A 16,028-nucleotide genomic window follows, 5' to 3' on the forward strand; every position below is an offset into this window, starting at 1 on the left:
TTAATCACAACAGACTCAGAAATTATCTTCATAGAATCTTCAGTTAGATATTTCTGACATTAGTTTTTACGGACCACCCCTACAAGGTTCATCATGATGTGAAACATAGATTTCGTAATTCATATCCTCAAAATCCCATTAATGACCCAACTCTACATGTTCAAGAAATAAGTCATAATTAACCCCTTACAGGTAACAAAGATACCGGGCCGAGATGCATAAGATTAAAAGATAACATAAACGCCACAAGTACCTCAAAAGATATTTTCTGTATCTATGTATATGTATGTAGATATATTATCAGCAGTTGACCAGTCCAAGGAACAATCAGGATCATTCAGTGCAAGGGTGAACGAGGAGCACGTGGCCGAACCGGAGTCTTGGAGGGGCTTACCCTGCATATAGAAAATACAATAATCCTTAAAGAAACTTAATAATAAAACTTATGGGCAAGAAAAAAAAAATTCAGCCAAAACAACCTTATTGGCAGTGATCTCAGAACAGCACCACTACAGCTAAGAGCAGCTATTGCACTTTCAGCCTGCAAGGCCAAAATTAAAATACGGAAATCATTTTTAGTTGTAGCACTGAACAGCTCAGTACGCAGATCATGCCAAGAAAATAAGACAAGTTCAAGCACAGATATTGTAATGTGGTACAAATTCTTAACATTCATTTATCATTATCTAAGAATTTAGAGATTTATTGAATTGATAATATTAAAAGTTACTTTTTGCTTAGTAATCCGTCTCCGGTTTATATCATTCTTAGGAATTCCCAATCATAACAAGGCCACGAAAAGCAGGAACCCATTTCAGTAAAACTAAAATCAACCTCACATATACTACTGGGAGGAAGCCAGGAAAAGTCATGTCCAGGGCTCAAGTCATTGGTCTTAGAGTTAAGAATATTCAAAATTATAAAAGTACAATTGCTTCAAACAGGATGCTATCTGTTGGTGGTAATTAGTAAACAAAATCAGGAGCCACCCTAGCAAAGTACAATCCTCTAAAACACAAAATGAGGAAAAAGGAGGAGAAATAGATTTACATGAAGGGAAAATCAAGTAATTTAGGGGGAAAAAAATACAGGGAAAAAGAATATAGAAAAAGCGGATATCAAGAATCTAATATCCTCTTTTGATTTTCTTAGTTTGCAACTATGATAGGCACAAAGAATGTAATAGAAAGTGAAGGAAACTACGCAACACGCAAGTCTGTTCTAAAACTAGAAGTAGAGAAAAATGTCAAAATTCATAATGATGTGTCCTATTCATCCACTATGGGCATATAAAATATATAGATGTCAAAATTCATAATGATGTGTCCTATTCATCCACTATGGGCATATAAAATATATAGAGTAACAAAGACCCTTTTACTTAGAGTGTTCCAAGTTACAATGTTGCACAATACTAGCAAAATTGTAGCACTCACCCAAGCAAAACAACCACAATAACTTATAATATTCCTAATAAGTTTCTTTTTGGACAACAGAAGTGCACACCCAAAAGTCCAAATATGTTATCCTTTTATACATGCTTTTTGTTTTTCTTTATATATATCTCTTTAGTGTGTGCACTGCATCTATAAGTAGGTCTACTTTCAAACCTACAGTTATCCTATCATAGATACCTCATGACAGATAGTGCAGGACCTAATTTGTGCAACAAATACTAGGTTCTCAACTAAAGAAGACAATGGTAAAATAGACAACAGCACTTGATAATATTAGAAGAAAACTGTGTATCACTTGCTGAGTCCTGGTTATAACTGTTCCAAATTATAAATTGCTTTTACAGAACAAGTTCCTAACCAGTAAGTAATTGGGCCCAAATCTTACAACAACCTTAGATAAATATCCGGAGAAAACTGAATATCTTAGATTTGCCGAGTCCTGACTATAACTGTTCTGAATAATAAATTGCATCTAGAGAACAAGTTCCAGACTAGTAAGCAACTGGGTCCAAATCCAACAAGTTATCCTTTTATATATGCCTCATGACAGAAAATCGACAAATGTAACTTTTGCAGCACAATACAAGAATGTGGAACACTCAACAGCCTCTAATAAATATCATATAAGCATCTTACACTTGCTGAGTCCTGATCACAACTGCTCCCACGGATCAATTGCTTTAATAGAACAAGCACTTAACTAGTTAGTACATGAGTCCAAATATTTACAACCTACGGATTGAAATTATGTTCATCAAGCAAACAAACACATCTATAACCATTTTCACAGGAAATACCATTAATTCAGTGACATACTGGGCAGGCGACCGAAAAAGAGAATGAGTCATGCAAAAGTAGATCATTGATATTCAAATAGAAAGCTAAAAGTGTGTCACTATGTATTTGTAATGTTGCCAGGCACTTTAATTGGAACCGTTCTCCATCTTCATGAAATTGATGCAACCCCACATCCAGTCAATCAGCCATCTCCTATCACAACTTGCTCTGGCATTCAAAAGCTAATGACATAAAGAGAATGGTGCAATAACTTTGTGGTAAACAAGGGTAGCAAGAATCCCAGGAAGAGTTAAAGATGGTAAGAGGTATATAAATTAATCTAACCACAGGGAACGTCAATGAATCACTATAATGCTTAATTTAAAAGCATCAAAAGTTTGAATCCCTGTTTACATATCCTCCAACTGAAACAAGCTTCCTCAACACCAAATTGAATTTGTTCCTTGGGACATAATGAAGTAACAAAAGAGCTAGACACCTGAGGAGGTGCCAACCCCCAAAAGCGTCATACTACAAAGTACTAGATTCAAACAGCAATCAATTTATGCAGTTAAGAGCAGATATAACAAAGAGCAAGTCAACAACAAACTCCTGAAACTAAGTTTAAGCAATAAGCAGTTTCCCTCAACCATCATAGAAGATTGAAACTGTTTTTCCCAAAATGAACATAACGAAAATGATTCAATGACGAAGATGCTAATGTGGACCAAAAGACCACAGTGAAGACAAAATCCTGAGGGAATACACCCTGTACAAAGACAAGCCAAAAACACTTGTCTATGACCCATAATGTACATCAATTTCACCATGGTCAGAAAAGAAATTTGCTTATACAATATCACCAATAAAATAGAAATCCTATGTAATCAAAGCTTATGCAGGTATTAGTTAGTTCAGTCAGTTGGATCTCTTGGCTTGCAGAAGAAGTCTTGGGTTCAGATCCGGTAACACTAGAATTTGGAAGTTTGGTTTATATTTGAAAGTTTTGAAAAGAAAAGGGAAAAAAATTGTAAATCCCAAAGTGATTGATAGGAACCCACTTCAACAACTCAACAATTGGGCTGGGCCATGGGTCTTTCAAGGGCTTGAGTAGAACTCTCCTTGGAAAACCGGCTTGCTAAGGGAGGGTGCCCAAGCCCTTTATAACCCACATGCCCACCCTTTTCCCTTTCAATGTGGGATCCTCACATTCCGCCACGCTTCAGTAACTGATGTCCACGTCAGCCTCTTTACCCCCGTTGGCCTCTTTACCCCTTGGGTGACTACACGGATTCCCTTTCCCTCGAGCCTCCACGCCCTTTCTCGAGGTAGCAACCCAAGCCCAAGGTCAGCCTGCCACATAGGCGACGTCTACATGGGCGTAGGATCATACTCTAATACCATTTGATACGAACCCACTCCAACAACTCAACAATTGGGCTGGGCCATGGGTCTTTCATGGGCTTGGGTAGAACTCTCCTTGGAAAACCGGCTTGCCAAGGAAGGATGCCCAAGCCTTTTATAACCCACATGTCCACCCTTTTCCCTTCTAATGTGGGATCCTAACAGTGATGCACAAGGCGAATTCTATCTCACAAAATTCTGAGAATATAAAAGCTATTGAGCTAACATTAAAACATCTAATGCCAAACAGGAAGATTATTACAATCTCAGTCAAGTTCCTAGCTTTTGTACTTCTTAACCTTTCATGTTCCTAGTCTTCTAGCCTTAAAGGTCACGCATTTGACAACTTCACATGCCTTGTCTAGCTCTGAAACTGACAATCTGGCTTTTGCCCACCAGCAAAAAGCATTGATTCCCTACCCTAAACTTCAAGCTAAGAAGTTCATTTTTTTTATTTTAATTTTTTTAACAAGAAACCTCAAAAGTTCAATTGCTAACCTGATTAGTAATCATCACACATATGAAAATATCTCCATAGAATTTCCACAGACTCAACTGAGATGAGAGTTGAAAAAAAAAATGATGAAGACACCAAACAAATAAAATTCAAGTAAATGAGGATCTGAGAGGGAGACTGTCAAAGAACATATATTTGGCTCACTAACAATTGTTGGACCCACCAAAACAATAACGATGAATGCATATTTCCACAAATAACCATTGAAAACCAGTATATTGAGGGGGAAAAAAAGATCGTAGTGGTAACCATTTCAGAAAAAGTAATTTAGCCCCCGAAAAAGTATGAAGAATTTGAAGTACATAAGAATTGAACCAGTTCTCACAACAAAAGAATTAAAATAATAATAATAATAATAATAATAATCAAACCTGAAACCACTTATTTAAATGCAAAGTCACTCCACACAAAACCAAAAGCATATTTTCATAAATAACCATTGAAAAGCAGTAATATAAGGGAAAAGAAGACTGATAATTGTTGTAGTAACAATGATCACAAATGATCTAACCCTAGAAAAAAGTTTGAATAATTCTCAAGAACTTAATAATTGAACCAGTTCTTAACAGAAAAAGGGAAAAGGGAAAGAAAGAAAAAGTACAATAACAATCAAACCCAAAATCACTTATTTAAGGGCAAGGTCACTCAAAACTAAACCAAAAGCCATCCACACTATACCTAAAACAGAGTGAAAAAGAAAAAAGAAAAAATCAATAGCTATTCTATCAAATACTATTGTTAAGAGCAGAATCATTTGGTGCCACCTCAACAATTGAAGGCAGATTACTACCACTTTCACCATAGGATTCCCATTTCCTTGGAACACTTCTATAGCAGATGCTAAACCTCCTTCTGCATAATTGTATAAGGTTTGACATACCCAACAAAAGAAGGCATTTTCCCTTCTTTCCCCCTTCCCCTCCTATGTCTCTCTCACTCTCTCACTCTCTCTCTCTCTCTCTCTCTCTCTCGGTAACAACTCTGACATCAGCCATTTAGAAATGAAATTAGTATTTTCTCCAATAATTGTAATTTCACATGTTCTCATAGCCTAGAAGGCCACTCACCACACAGTGCATCCACCTCTATAGTACAAAATAATTACTATACAGTTGTGACGTTGAGTGCCTGCCTAGAATGTTATGAGAAAATAAAACTAATAGTAATACTAAGATGATCAATGAACAGTAATGCCACAAATGTTTGCATGCAAGAATTTAAAAACTTTAGCATCCAGAGAACAGCAGCTCAAAGTTATTACCATTGCGAACTCAACAAATGCAATACGAGTTGAATGCTGATAATCTCCAAGTAGCCTCAAGCGTTGAACCTACCAAGAAATATGTCCCATAAGAAATTAGTTTAAGGAAAAGCAACACTAACAAGTTTGTTAAAGAAGCAAGTACAAACCTCCCCACAAACTGATTCAAAAAAGAGTTTGAGATCAGCTTGAGTAACCTACATCAATTGAACAAACAAGTCACCAGATGTGCCGGTGCACCTAATCAACTAGTAAAATAATCAGCAACAATAGAGCTTACCTTCTTGTCGATATTGGTACAATATATAGTTCTTGAGCACATCTCACGTTCATCAGCAGACTGAAAACCACAATAACAATATCATGCCAATTAATGAAGAAAATTCTAAACAGCACAACCAGTTGACCTCATAAAATTATAAGACTTAAAAAACGATGCAGACCTTTTGATAAACAAGGTAGGATAGAGAACAAAAGGCAATAAGGGAGAAGAAAAAAAGAGAACGAGAACAAAGTTTTTTCAAATATTCCACAATTTTATCCATTCTCCATATTTTTCCTTGTCACAGTATAGAGCTTTAATAGAATTTCCAAAACTTTGAGAAGAAGAAAATGATCACTTAAGATACTAAATCTTCCTAATCTGGTAGAGTACCAAGAAACCTAAACCTCTACTTAAAATATTAATAAGATAATGAGCAAAATTAAGATATTAAAGTAATCTTCATAATATAACACTAACATGACAGAGTTTATTTCAACAAATCTACGGGCTTGATCAATTGGTAGCAAAACTCACATCTAATGGTCTTCTCAAATTACGAGATGGGTCTGCTTAATTGCATCAAAATACAAATTAAGAAGTTCATCATAGTGCGCTAGATAATCATAACAGTAGGTCTCACCCTTGGCAAAAATGTTGGGTTAACAGGTGCAATTGCAGTTTTCGAAGGCAGCACTCTAACTGGATAGTATCCAAGCATAGTCCCAGCCAAACTCAACGCAACCCTCGCACCCTCTGCAAGTACGCATTTTGTTGGCATTTGAGTATGAGAATACATATCTATCAATATACACAACAGAAGCTTGCAATGATACCTTCATCAGTGAACTCAATGAAGGCAAAACGAAGAACAGAGTTAGGATCACCACATATACGACAATCAACAACCTTTGGCCCAACAAGACAGGAACAAATGGAACATAAGCTGCTGTTATCAAACAATAAAGAGAGAATATAAGAGCAAAATAAAAGACATGAAACCTGTCCACAAGTTTGAAAGAGCACTGCAAGCTGCTCTTCAGTAACCTAACATACAAAACAGAAAAAAAAAAAAAAAAAAAAAAACCTATTATTCAAAGCAATGTAAAATTCAGAGTATAAAGCCATAATTTGATAAAAATCTAAAGTTGTTTACCTGTGATCAATATCAGATACATACACAGTCCTCCTAATTACCTCATCTGCTGCGCATTGCTTGTTCTACTATTCATCCTTCTTCTCCCTTGACTATAACCATTTCTTTCTGAAACCAAACCACATAATCAGATGAAAAATAAAACTAAATAAACAATGAGTTGTTTTGAAGAGAAACATACCCTTCTAGTAGTCTGTCCAGTGGCATTCGGAGAATTAGTTTGCATAACAAAATTGTTAGTATATCCAAAGCCATTACCACCCAGAAAGACATGATTAAGATTGTAGTTAAGAGAAGGAGGCACAAATTCCTGAGCCATAGGATTCAACTTTGACAACATCTCCACCAAATCTCTCATTTCATCCTTGAGAGTTTCACCGTACTTCGAATCGCCGTCGTTTTTGGATTCTTTGGGTTTTGAATCAGATGAAACCACAGTTTCACCCAAATTTTGACTGGATGAACCAATTTTAGCCCCAGCATTCTCAGCCACCGCCATGATCAAATAATTTTGTAATCAAAAATTGATTTTGAAAAGAAGGATCTGATGATGATATAATGACGATCTGTATTGAAAAAAAGAAATAAATTAAATCAAATTAAAATCTAAGTTTTGAGAAAATAAATATATATATATATATTATATATACAGAAACTTACAGTAATGGAAGAAAATTTAAACAAACCTGAGTTATCTAAAAGGTTTCCATAGGATAAGAAGAAAAGAGAAAGAAGAAAACCAAAAGCCAGCTCACTCTGCTCTGCAAAATAAAATGGGTTTGGGTGAAACAGAATACAGGTTTTTTTTTTTCCCTTCTTCCTTTTAATTTATATTTTATTTGCGTATAAATAAATAAATAAAAAAGATGATAAAAGAGTAGAGCGAGGGGTGTGTTTGTTTGTTTTGTTTTTGTGTTTCGGGATCGTCCGTTAGTGGCAGCACTGCCTTTTTGGACCTTCTTCACAACCTCCCGAAATTTGATGATGCCATCATATGATATAATTTAAAAATCCAATTTAAGACATTCACATTTAAAATTAAACTTCTTAGTTATTTACTTATTTAGATTCAAAAGCGTCCGATTTTTACCTAATTTTTAACAATAATGTTACATATAAAAACTTCATATGAATTTTTTTATATAAATTAATGTGGCACAAAATAATTAAATGAATTTGTATAAAATAGTTAATACTATAATTATTCAATTAATATAAATAAATGATGTATCAATATAAAAGTTATATCACATCATATTGTTTACACTTAATTTGTACAAGTAGTATAATTCAAATTTTAAATAATCATTTTTCTGTTATCATATTTTAATTAAAAAACAGAATATGTATTTGTTTACTTATTGGGATCATTATTCTGAAAATTAATTTGAATCTAATAAGATTTTTTCTATTGAAAATGAAAAGAGGAGGGACTTGTTTTATATTATCCTATTTTATTCAACTCAAAACATTTAAATTATTTTTTGTCACCTACATTTGTTAATTTAGCTGAACACCCCTATAATAAAAGTTTAAAAATTAACTAAAACACCCCAGCTTGCAACCACCGCCGGCCTCCGTCACTGTCGGAACGACTAGCCGATGGTGGGTCGATCTTGCCGTTTTTGGCCAAATCTACAATTAGATCTATCTAGCCGTTGACAACGACCAAATGATTATAGCTAGTGGATTTGGTCGGAAAATGCTAGATCGGCGCACGATCGACCAGATTCAGTCGATTGTGCGCCTTTTAACGACTGCCCGCTGACGTCCGGCGGTGGTGGCCGACGGCTGACAGTGGCTTAAGTGGGTGGGAGTGCTTTTATTAATTTTTAAACTTTTATTGTAGGAGTGTTTAGCTAAATTAACAAATTAAGGGGGTTAAAAAATAATTTGAATATTTTCAGAAAATATTTTTCAAAAATGTACCAAACAACTTTTCAGTATTTTATCCAACTCTGATATAATTTTTAGATATTATACCAAATACATTCTCAGCATCCTATCTGTTGATACAAGATTTGCACCAACTAGAGCAATCTGATTAACCTTGATGGAATCGGAACCGATGTATGCGTATTTACAGATAACTAGCAATGTAATGAATTAAAAACAATAAAGTAAAATGACACAAAGAGTTTTTAAAGTAGTTTGGCAATTTAAGATCTTAATTCTACGTCTATTGTTTTTGTATTTGATGTGAGAGCTTACAATAGTAATCCTAAAACAATTTGCTAACCCCTTTCTCATCGTTGGAGAGGGTTTATATACAGATTTTGTACAAAAGAAATAGCGAAAATAAAGGGATTATAATTAAAATTGAAATGTAACTCCGATATTCTCGCGATTGAGCGTTAAGATTGCGCCAAGATTGTTGTTGATCTAATACCTTCCGAGATATCTGGGATCTAAAGTCATCTGTGAGTTGGTTGAACAACTGTAGGGATTGGTCGCAACTAGCTTATGTCAGATCAAGCTAAATCTCGACGAGCTTATGCTAGGTCGAACAATCAATTGAGTCGAACTAATTCTAGATCGAGCTATAACCTCGCAATTCTCCGAGCTTGATAGAAAAACCACACACAACACAATACAATCCTATTCGATTTAATCTAACTCAACTCAACTTAAAATAGTAATTTACCAAACATGCCCTTAATAACTCGAAAATTATATTCCAATATACGTAAAAATAAGTAACTCACTTAATCATGGATCATAATATTAGTATCATATTTATTATAAATGTTAAAATGGATTATATATCAATTGACATAATGGTATATTATATGCTTCAATATGATATGTATTAAAGAATTAATTTTTATAACAATCTAATATTAATATGAATTATGTGCAAACTAAGCACAACATAATTTAATGTTATCATTTATATTAGATATGTGACAAAAATGATATGTTTGACATCTCTAATATTTATTTGTAAATTGGTAAGAATAATATTACAAAAGATATGGTTGAGATTTCCATTTTTAATGGTCATTTTGATATGGTACCACCAAGTAACAACCAATATTTGTACAAGCTAGTTATATTGAATGCGTGATATATCATATATGTTTGATACTTTGATACAATATATTTACAAATCGTCATTTAAAAACTACTTATTTTTGGTCAATTCATCCTTATCTAAGTTACGAAAAACAGTAAATTAATATATAGAAATAATTGTAAAGACTTTTATTACATGTAACTCGATCATTAACATCATAAAGATGCATGTGCAATTTCTACATACATAAAACTATGCACCTAGTTTAAAAAAAAAAAAAAAAAAAAAACACAATCATTAAATGAGATATATTCTTTCTATTGACACCAAAATACTCAAAGCTTAGCTTACGAAGAAAATTACCTAAAAGACTTGTTAAATTTGACCCCTTTTTCAAGAGTTTACAATAAAAGACCTTTCATCATTTTTTTTTTTTTTTTTTTTTTTTTTATCTCCCTCACGGAATCACTAAATTACCATGATAGTTGAGTTGTAGCAATTGTTCTAAGTAGAAAACCATTTTATTTGATTAAAATTAGTGGCGGACCCACGATTTTATGTAAAAGGGGAAACTGCAATAACCTTAATACTGTATTTAAATAATTTTACATATATGATAATTATTCTTTTATCAATATTATTGTTAATGGCCATTTTGTCGAGGGGGCTCAATACTGCAATCAAGGGCCAAGTCAGGTAAAAAGTCACAAATTAAGCTTCAAAGCTTCACTTTAGCCTTAAATTACTACTTATTGGGATCTTAAATCAAGACCATGACATTTTAGAAATATAAGCTTATGACATCCTCACAAATAAGCCCATAGTATTCTCTCACTAGATGGCACGCCCGCGCATTAAGCAGGTTTATTTATTAAATTATTTTTATTTTATTATTGAATTTTTATATTTTAAGAAATCGTAAACGATTATTGTTTCACAAAAAAAATGTCAAATATTAATTATAATAGAATATTTTGTTATTATTATTATTATTTTTTTATCGGGTTTTTTATGTTTAAAGAAATTTTCTTTGGAAAGTTTTCGGTTCGATTAAAGTAGAGTATCTTCTGGCATAATGAGAGAGTTGCTATCTTTTATTCATAAGAAAAATACATAAAGTTTAGTTATAAATTGAAGACTGTAATAACAATTGTAATGGCGAGAGAAATTGTTTCAACATCAGATGGTCCGCCTGAACTAGAAGGTATTCTACAAAACCTTAAAGTCACGCTAGACAAATTCAACACTACCAGAGTGATGAACATAGATATTATGAATGCTTTGTTAGAAATAACAGGCTCAACCATGCATGTAATATTCGATTTACGGAAACGTGAATCCTGATTATTGCCAAAGAAAAGGAACTTGGTATTCCTCAAGGAAATAAATAGAACTATATCTGATGTTGTTGCTTGAACTGCTAAAAATTAAACAATGGACATGTAAAAGTAGATGTGTAGAAGGAATATAAGAGTAATCAGTTGATGTTATTTACCGCACGCTTCTGTTTGTTTGGATTTTGGATTAACAATAGTTGGTCTTTCGTCTTCCATTTGTTAATGATATCTGTGTGAAAAAAAATAAATATTTGAAGGTGTATGGATTGTTGAATTGTCTATTCTTATATAACTTTAGATGTCACTGAATGACGTTTCGTATGAACGATTGCGAACAGACATTAGTAATTTTTCAAAATAAAAGAGGAATGTGAAAGATCTCAAATTAAAAGATGAATGTGAAAGATCTGTATTGAATATATTAATTGAATGCATGTGAATAATCCCTATTATAACAATCTCTTAATATTCATGGAAATCAATAACACACACATGAATCATTAGTAATTTTTCAAATTAAAAGAGGAATGTGAAAGATCTCAAATTAAAAGAGGAATGTGTAAGATCTATATTGAATACATTAATTGAATAAATGTGAATAATCCTTATTATAGCAATCTCTTAATATTCAGGGAAAACAATAACACACACGTGAATCATTAGTAATTTATCAAATTAAAAGAGGAATGTGAAATCTCAAATTGAAAATTGAATACATTCGTCAGAATCAGTATATTGAATAGTTGTATGTAATATTTAATAGTGAGTTATTTTTTTTATGACGTTTGTAAATGTAAATACATTTTAATACTATTCATTCCATTGATAATAGAAAAAAAAAAAAAAAAAAAAAAAAAAAAAAAAAAAAACTGTGTACATAGTTGTTTTTTTTTTTTTTTTTTTTTTTTTTTTTTGCTATTTTTGGCGATGAACTTCCTTGTCAACAATCACTAATTCACGGTGTGTTAAATCAAAGATGATTCCCATGGTTGAACTCATTATTTCTAACAAATCATGGATAATATCTCTTATCTTTTCGCTAGCCTCATCAATACTGTCTAAGCTAGTGTTAACATTCATGATAATCTCTTTCATCCCATTTTGTATGTTTGATGACGTTTCTGCATCTGTAAATAACAGACAGATATTAGAATTGATATCTGACAGTATGTATAAAGATACTGTTTGATGTTCATCACTGTTTGTGGTTGCTCTTGATTCTTTGGCCATTTGCGAATAAAAATTTAAAAAGTAGAACAATATTTGTGGTTCTGCGATGTTTCAGATGGTATCTTGTTATGCTTATATAGAAACAACTGAATGCAAAAAGTAGAATATGAACAAATATTTGTGTCGTTTGGAGAGATTAGTTATGATAACTGAAAGGTTGAATGATATTATGAAAGGTGAAGACAATTGAAGGACGGCGGTATTTGGATCGGTTCATCCATATCAAAAACTTTTTCAGGAAGATAAATTTACAAATTTCTAAGGTTTTGTAGAATATCTTCTAGTCCAGGCGGATCATCTGACGCTACTATTTGAACTGCAAAACACCAAGCAATGAACATGTAAAAGCAGATATGTAGAAGGAATATAAGAGAAATCGGTTGATGTTATTTATTGTATTTTTCTGTTAGTTTGGATTTTGGATTGACAATAGTTGGTCTTTTGTCTTCCATTTGTTCATGATATCTGTGTGAAATAAAATAAATATTTGAAGGTGTATTCGTTGTTAATATACAATTGATTCAATATTATTACAATCATTGATAAAAAATTATAAGCATGTCCATTATTTCTGTTTTAGGTATTTAGATTTTTAATTAGAATATTTAATATTTATTATATGATGTTAATTATCGATTTAAAAGTATTTATATTAGTATGTGTTGTTATTATAATCATAAAAAGCAATATAATGCGAATTATCTATATCATTTATTCATAATAATAATGTGTACATAAATCATGTCAGATTATTCCATCATGGATATCAAGTGTTATTTCTTTCGCAATTATCAGAGATCGGCATTGATTTAGATCCGAGATTATATCCATGATTGAGTTTGTTATTTCTAATAAGCCATTCATCATTTCTCTTTTCTTCTCTCTAGCAGCAGACAGTTTCTCCAGGTTGGCTTTTACATTTTGCAAGATATCTTTCAGTTCGAGAGTCTTATCTGACATTGTTGTTTCAACTGTATGAATGGAAAACAAACTTGTAAGTGTAGATGTATAGGAGAAATATTAGAGAAATTGTTGGGGAAATATAAGAGATATTTTTCAATGTTATTTACTGCTTGCTCTTGCTTTTTTGGCTTCTAGATTGACAATTGTTGGTTTCCTGTCTGCCATTCGTTAACGATATGCAAATGAATTGAGAATAGAGATTTGAGGATATTTGAGTTGTTGAACTGGTTATGTTTACATACATATAAATAATAGTGAATGGCTCAAATTAAAAGAGGAATGTGAAAGATCTCAAATTGAAAGAGGAATGTGAAAGATATGCATTGAATACATTAATTGAATGAATGTGAATAATTTCTATTATAGCAATCTCTTAGTATTCATGGAAATCAATAACATACACGTGAATCATTAGTAATTTATCAAATTAAAAGAGGAATGTGAAAGATCTCAAATTAAAAGAGGAATGTGAAAGTTTTGTATTAAATACATTAATTGAATGCATGTAAATAATCTCTACTATAGCAAGCCCAATAAACAGCAAACACGTGGACCAATTAACGACATCCTACATGGTGATCATCTATTAATCCTACGTGGTGTCAGAAGAAGTAGTCTGCTTCAGCATTATATAGATATATAGATGTAAGGTCGAGGCACTTTGAAAGGTCAACCCATGATATTGTCTGCATGTAAGCCCACGACAAAGCCATGACATTATTTGAATATAAGCCTAAGGTACTCTAAAAGGTAAGCCCATGGAATTCTCTGAATGTAAGCTTAAGACACTCTGAAAGTTAAGCCTACGACATTATCTAAATGTAAGCACAGGGCACTTTAAAAGGTAAGCTCGTGGTGTTCTCTGAATGTAACCCAAGGCACTCTTAAAAGGTAAGCCTATGACATTATCTAGATGTATGACCAAGGCACTCTCAAAGATAAGCCCATGAAATTCTCCGAATGTAAACCCAAGACACTCTCACATACAAGCCCATGACACTCTCATAGATAAGTCTACAACACTTATAAATAAGCTCATAACGTTCTCACACATAAGCCCACCACACTCTTGTAGATAAGCTCATGACATTCTCTATTACAAAGTGCATCAAACGATGACATTCTTTTATTTTAAGTCCACTCCAACAAGGGGTGAGCATGGGTAAAGGGTAGATTCAGAACTAGCGAGTACTCGGACCATTGATTTCGAGTACGAACAGAAATCGACCCTCATAGGGTAGGTCTCGGTTCTGGAAATTTGGAATTGGGAATTTTCATTTCTGGTTCTGGTTCTTGCAGTGCAGGAACTAGGAATCGGAATCGGAATTGAAACCCACATTCAAGTACCCTTCTAGGAACTGATTTAGAAATCGGCGGTGAATGTGTGAATTTTGTGAACTGCTAAGGGTGTATTTTTAATTTTTTATGGTGTATTTGTCATTTTTTAAATTAATAGGGGGTAATTAATTTTACAAGGTACTCGGGAAAGAAACTGGAACTTGCATTTTTGTTAGTAAGTGACCAGATTCACGCAACAGAAAATCGTAATTATACAAACGAAAAGGTCACTTACACATCCCAAAATCCAGGCACAGATTGTATTGTTCACATGCATAAATTTAAAATGTAAAATAAAAGCTGTGTAAAAACAAATCCATATAAGGATTTAGTTCATCCCCACGTTTGGAGGCTCCTCCGAATATCTCTGACTTCGCTCACAAACACTGTTCACTGGCTACTGTTCACTGGACACTGTTCACAGGATACTATTCACTAATCAATCCAATGTAGCATCGCACTCATGGAAATTCACACGAAGATAATCCAAAGAACCAACAATTGTTTTGCTAGAACAATTGCCGGCTTCAATAATCAAGAACAACCAAAGAAAAGAAAAAAAAAATCTTTTCCACTCAAAAAGTGAAAACATGAGAGAGATAGAGAGAGAGAGAGAGAGAGAGGCTAGGGTTTTTGTTTTTATAAAAGCCTTGAATGTGTTTTAATTAAGTTGCACTTATATAGTGTAACTAATTAAAACCCTATTCCAATAAGGAATACCAATGGGCACCAACCCAAGCTTACCCTTACAACCAAACACCATGTAATTGGTATTTTAAATAATTAATTATTATTATAATTAAAATCAATTAATATATAATAATATATTAATATTTAATTAATAATAACAATTCATTTAAATATAAGCTTAATATATTTAAATATAATCTCACGTATTTAACTTTAATATCAAATTAAATACAGGCAACAGCGTCAGCAAATTTAATTGCACTACGAGATCACCAAAATACCATTTTGTCCTGAAAGATGAAAATACCCTTCTCACAAATTGATTCTTAAATTATCTTCTAAATGTGTGACTCGTAGGCTCCTCATCATATCGGCAGTGTGTAGTATTGCGATTAACACCAATTAATCGTCTCACTACATATAGACCAAGATTGGCCCCTAACAAGGCATCATGGCCACCCGATAGATTCAGATTCAGTGAAACCGCAGCCTGTCAATGATATGTTTACCGTGCAATCAAATCCTTTCATCAACTGTTATCTCATCGAGACTGATGTACATAAATAGTGTCAACCTCAGATATCCTCGACATGTTTGTATTCAGTTACTGGACCAATGAC

At 33.0% G+C, this 16,028-nt stretch overlaps 1 protein-coding gene across 1 annotated transcript; it reads right to left on the reverse strand.

The window, feature by feature from the left end:
* On the reverse strand, positions 1–6,910 carry LOC116115234 (polyadenylate-binding protein-interacting protein 11-like). Its single transcript, XM_031401422.1, is given in 10 exon segments — positions 1–395; positions 480–541; positions 5,417–5,485; positions 5,566–5,613; positions 5,697–5,756; positions 6,322–6,434; positions 6,515–6,587; positions 6,681–6,727; positions 6,836–6,883; positions 6,886–6,910. Coding segments are annotated over 10 exon segments (603 nt in total). The 3' UTR covers positions 1–337.
* Between the last annotated feature and the right edge of the window lie 9,118 nt (positions 6,911–16,028).

The sequence above is a fragment of the Pistacia vera genome, unplaced genomic scaffold (genome assembly GCF_008641045.1).
Source record: "Pistacia vera cultivar Batoury unplaced genomic scaffold, PisVer_v2 Contig1013, whole genome shotgun sequence".
Classification (NCBI taxonomy): domain Eukaryota; kingdom Viridiplantae; phylum Streptophyta; class Magnoliopsida; order Sapindales; family Anacardiaceae; genus Pistacia; species Pistacia vera.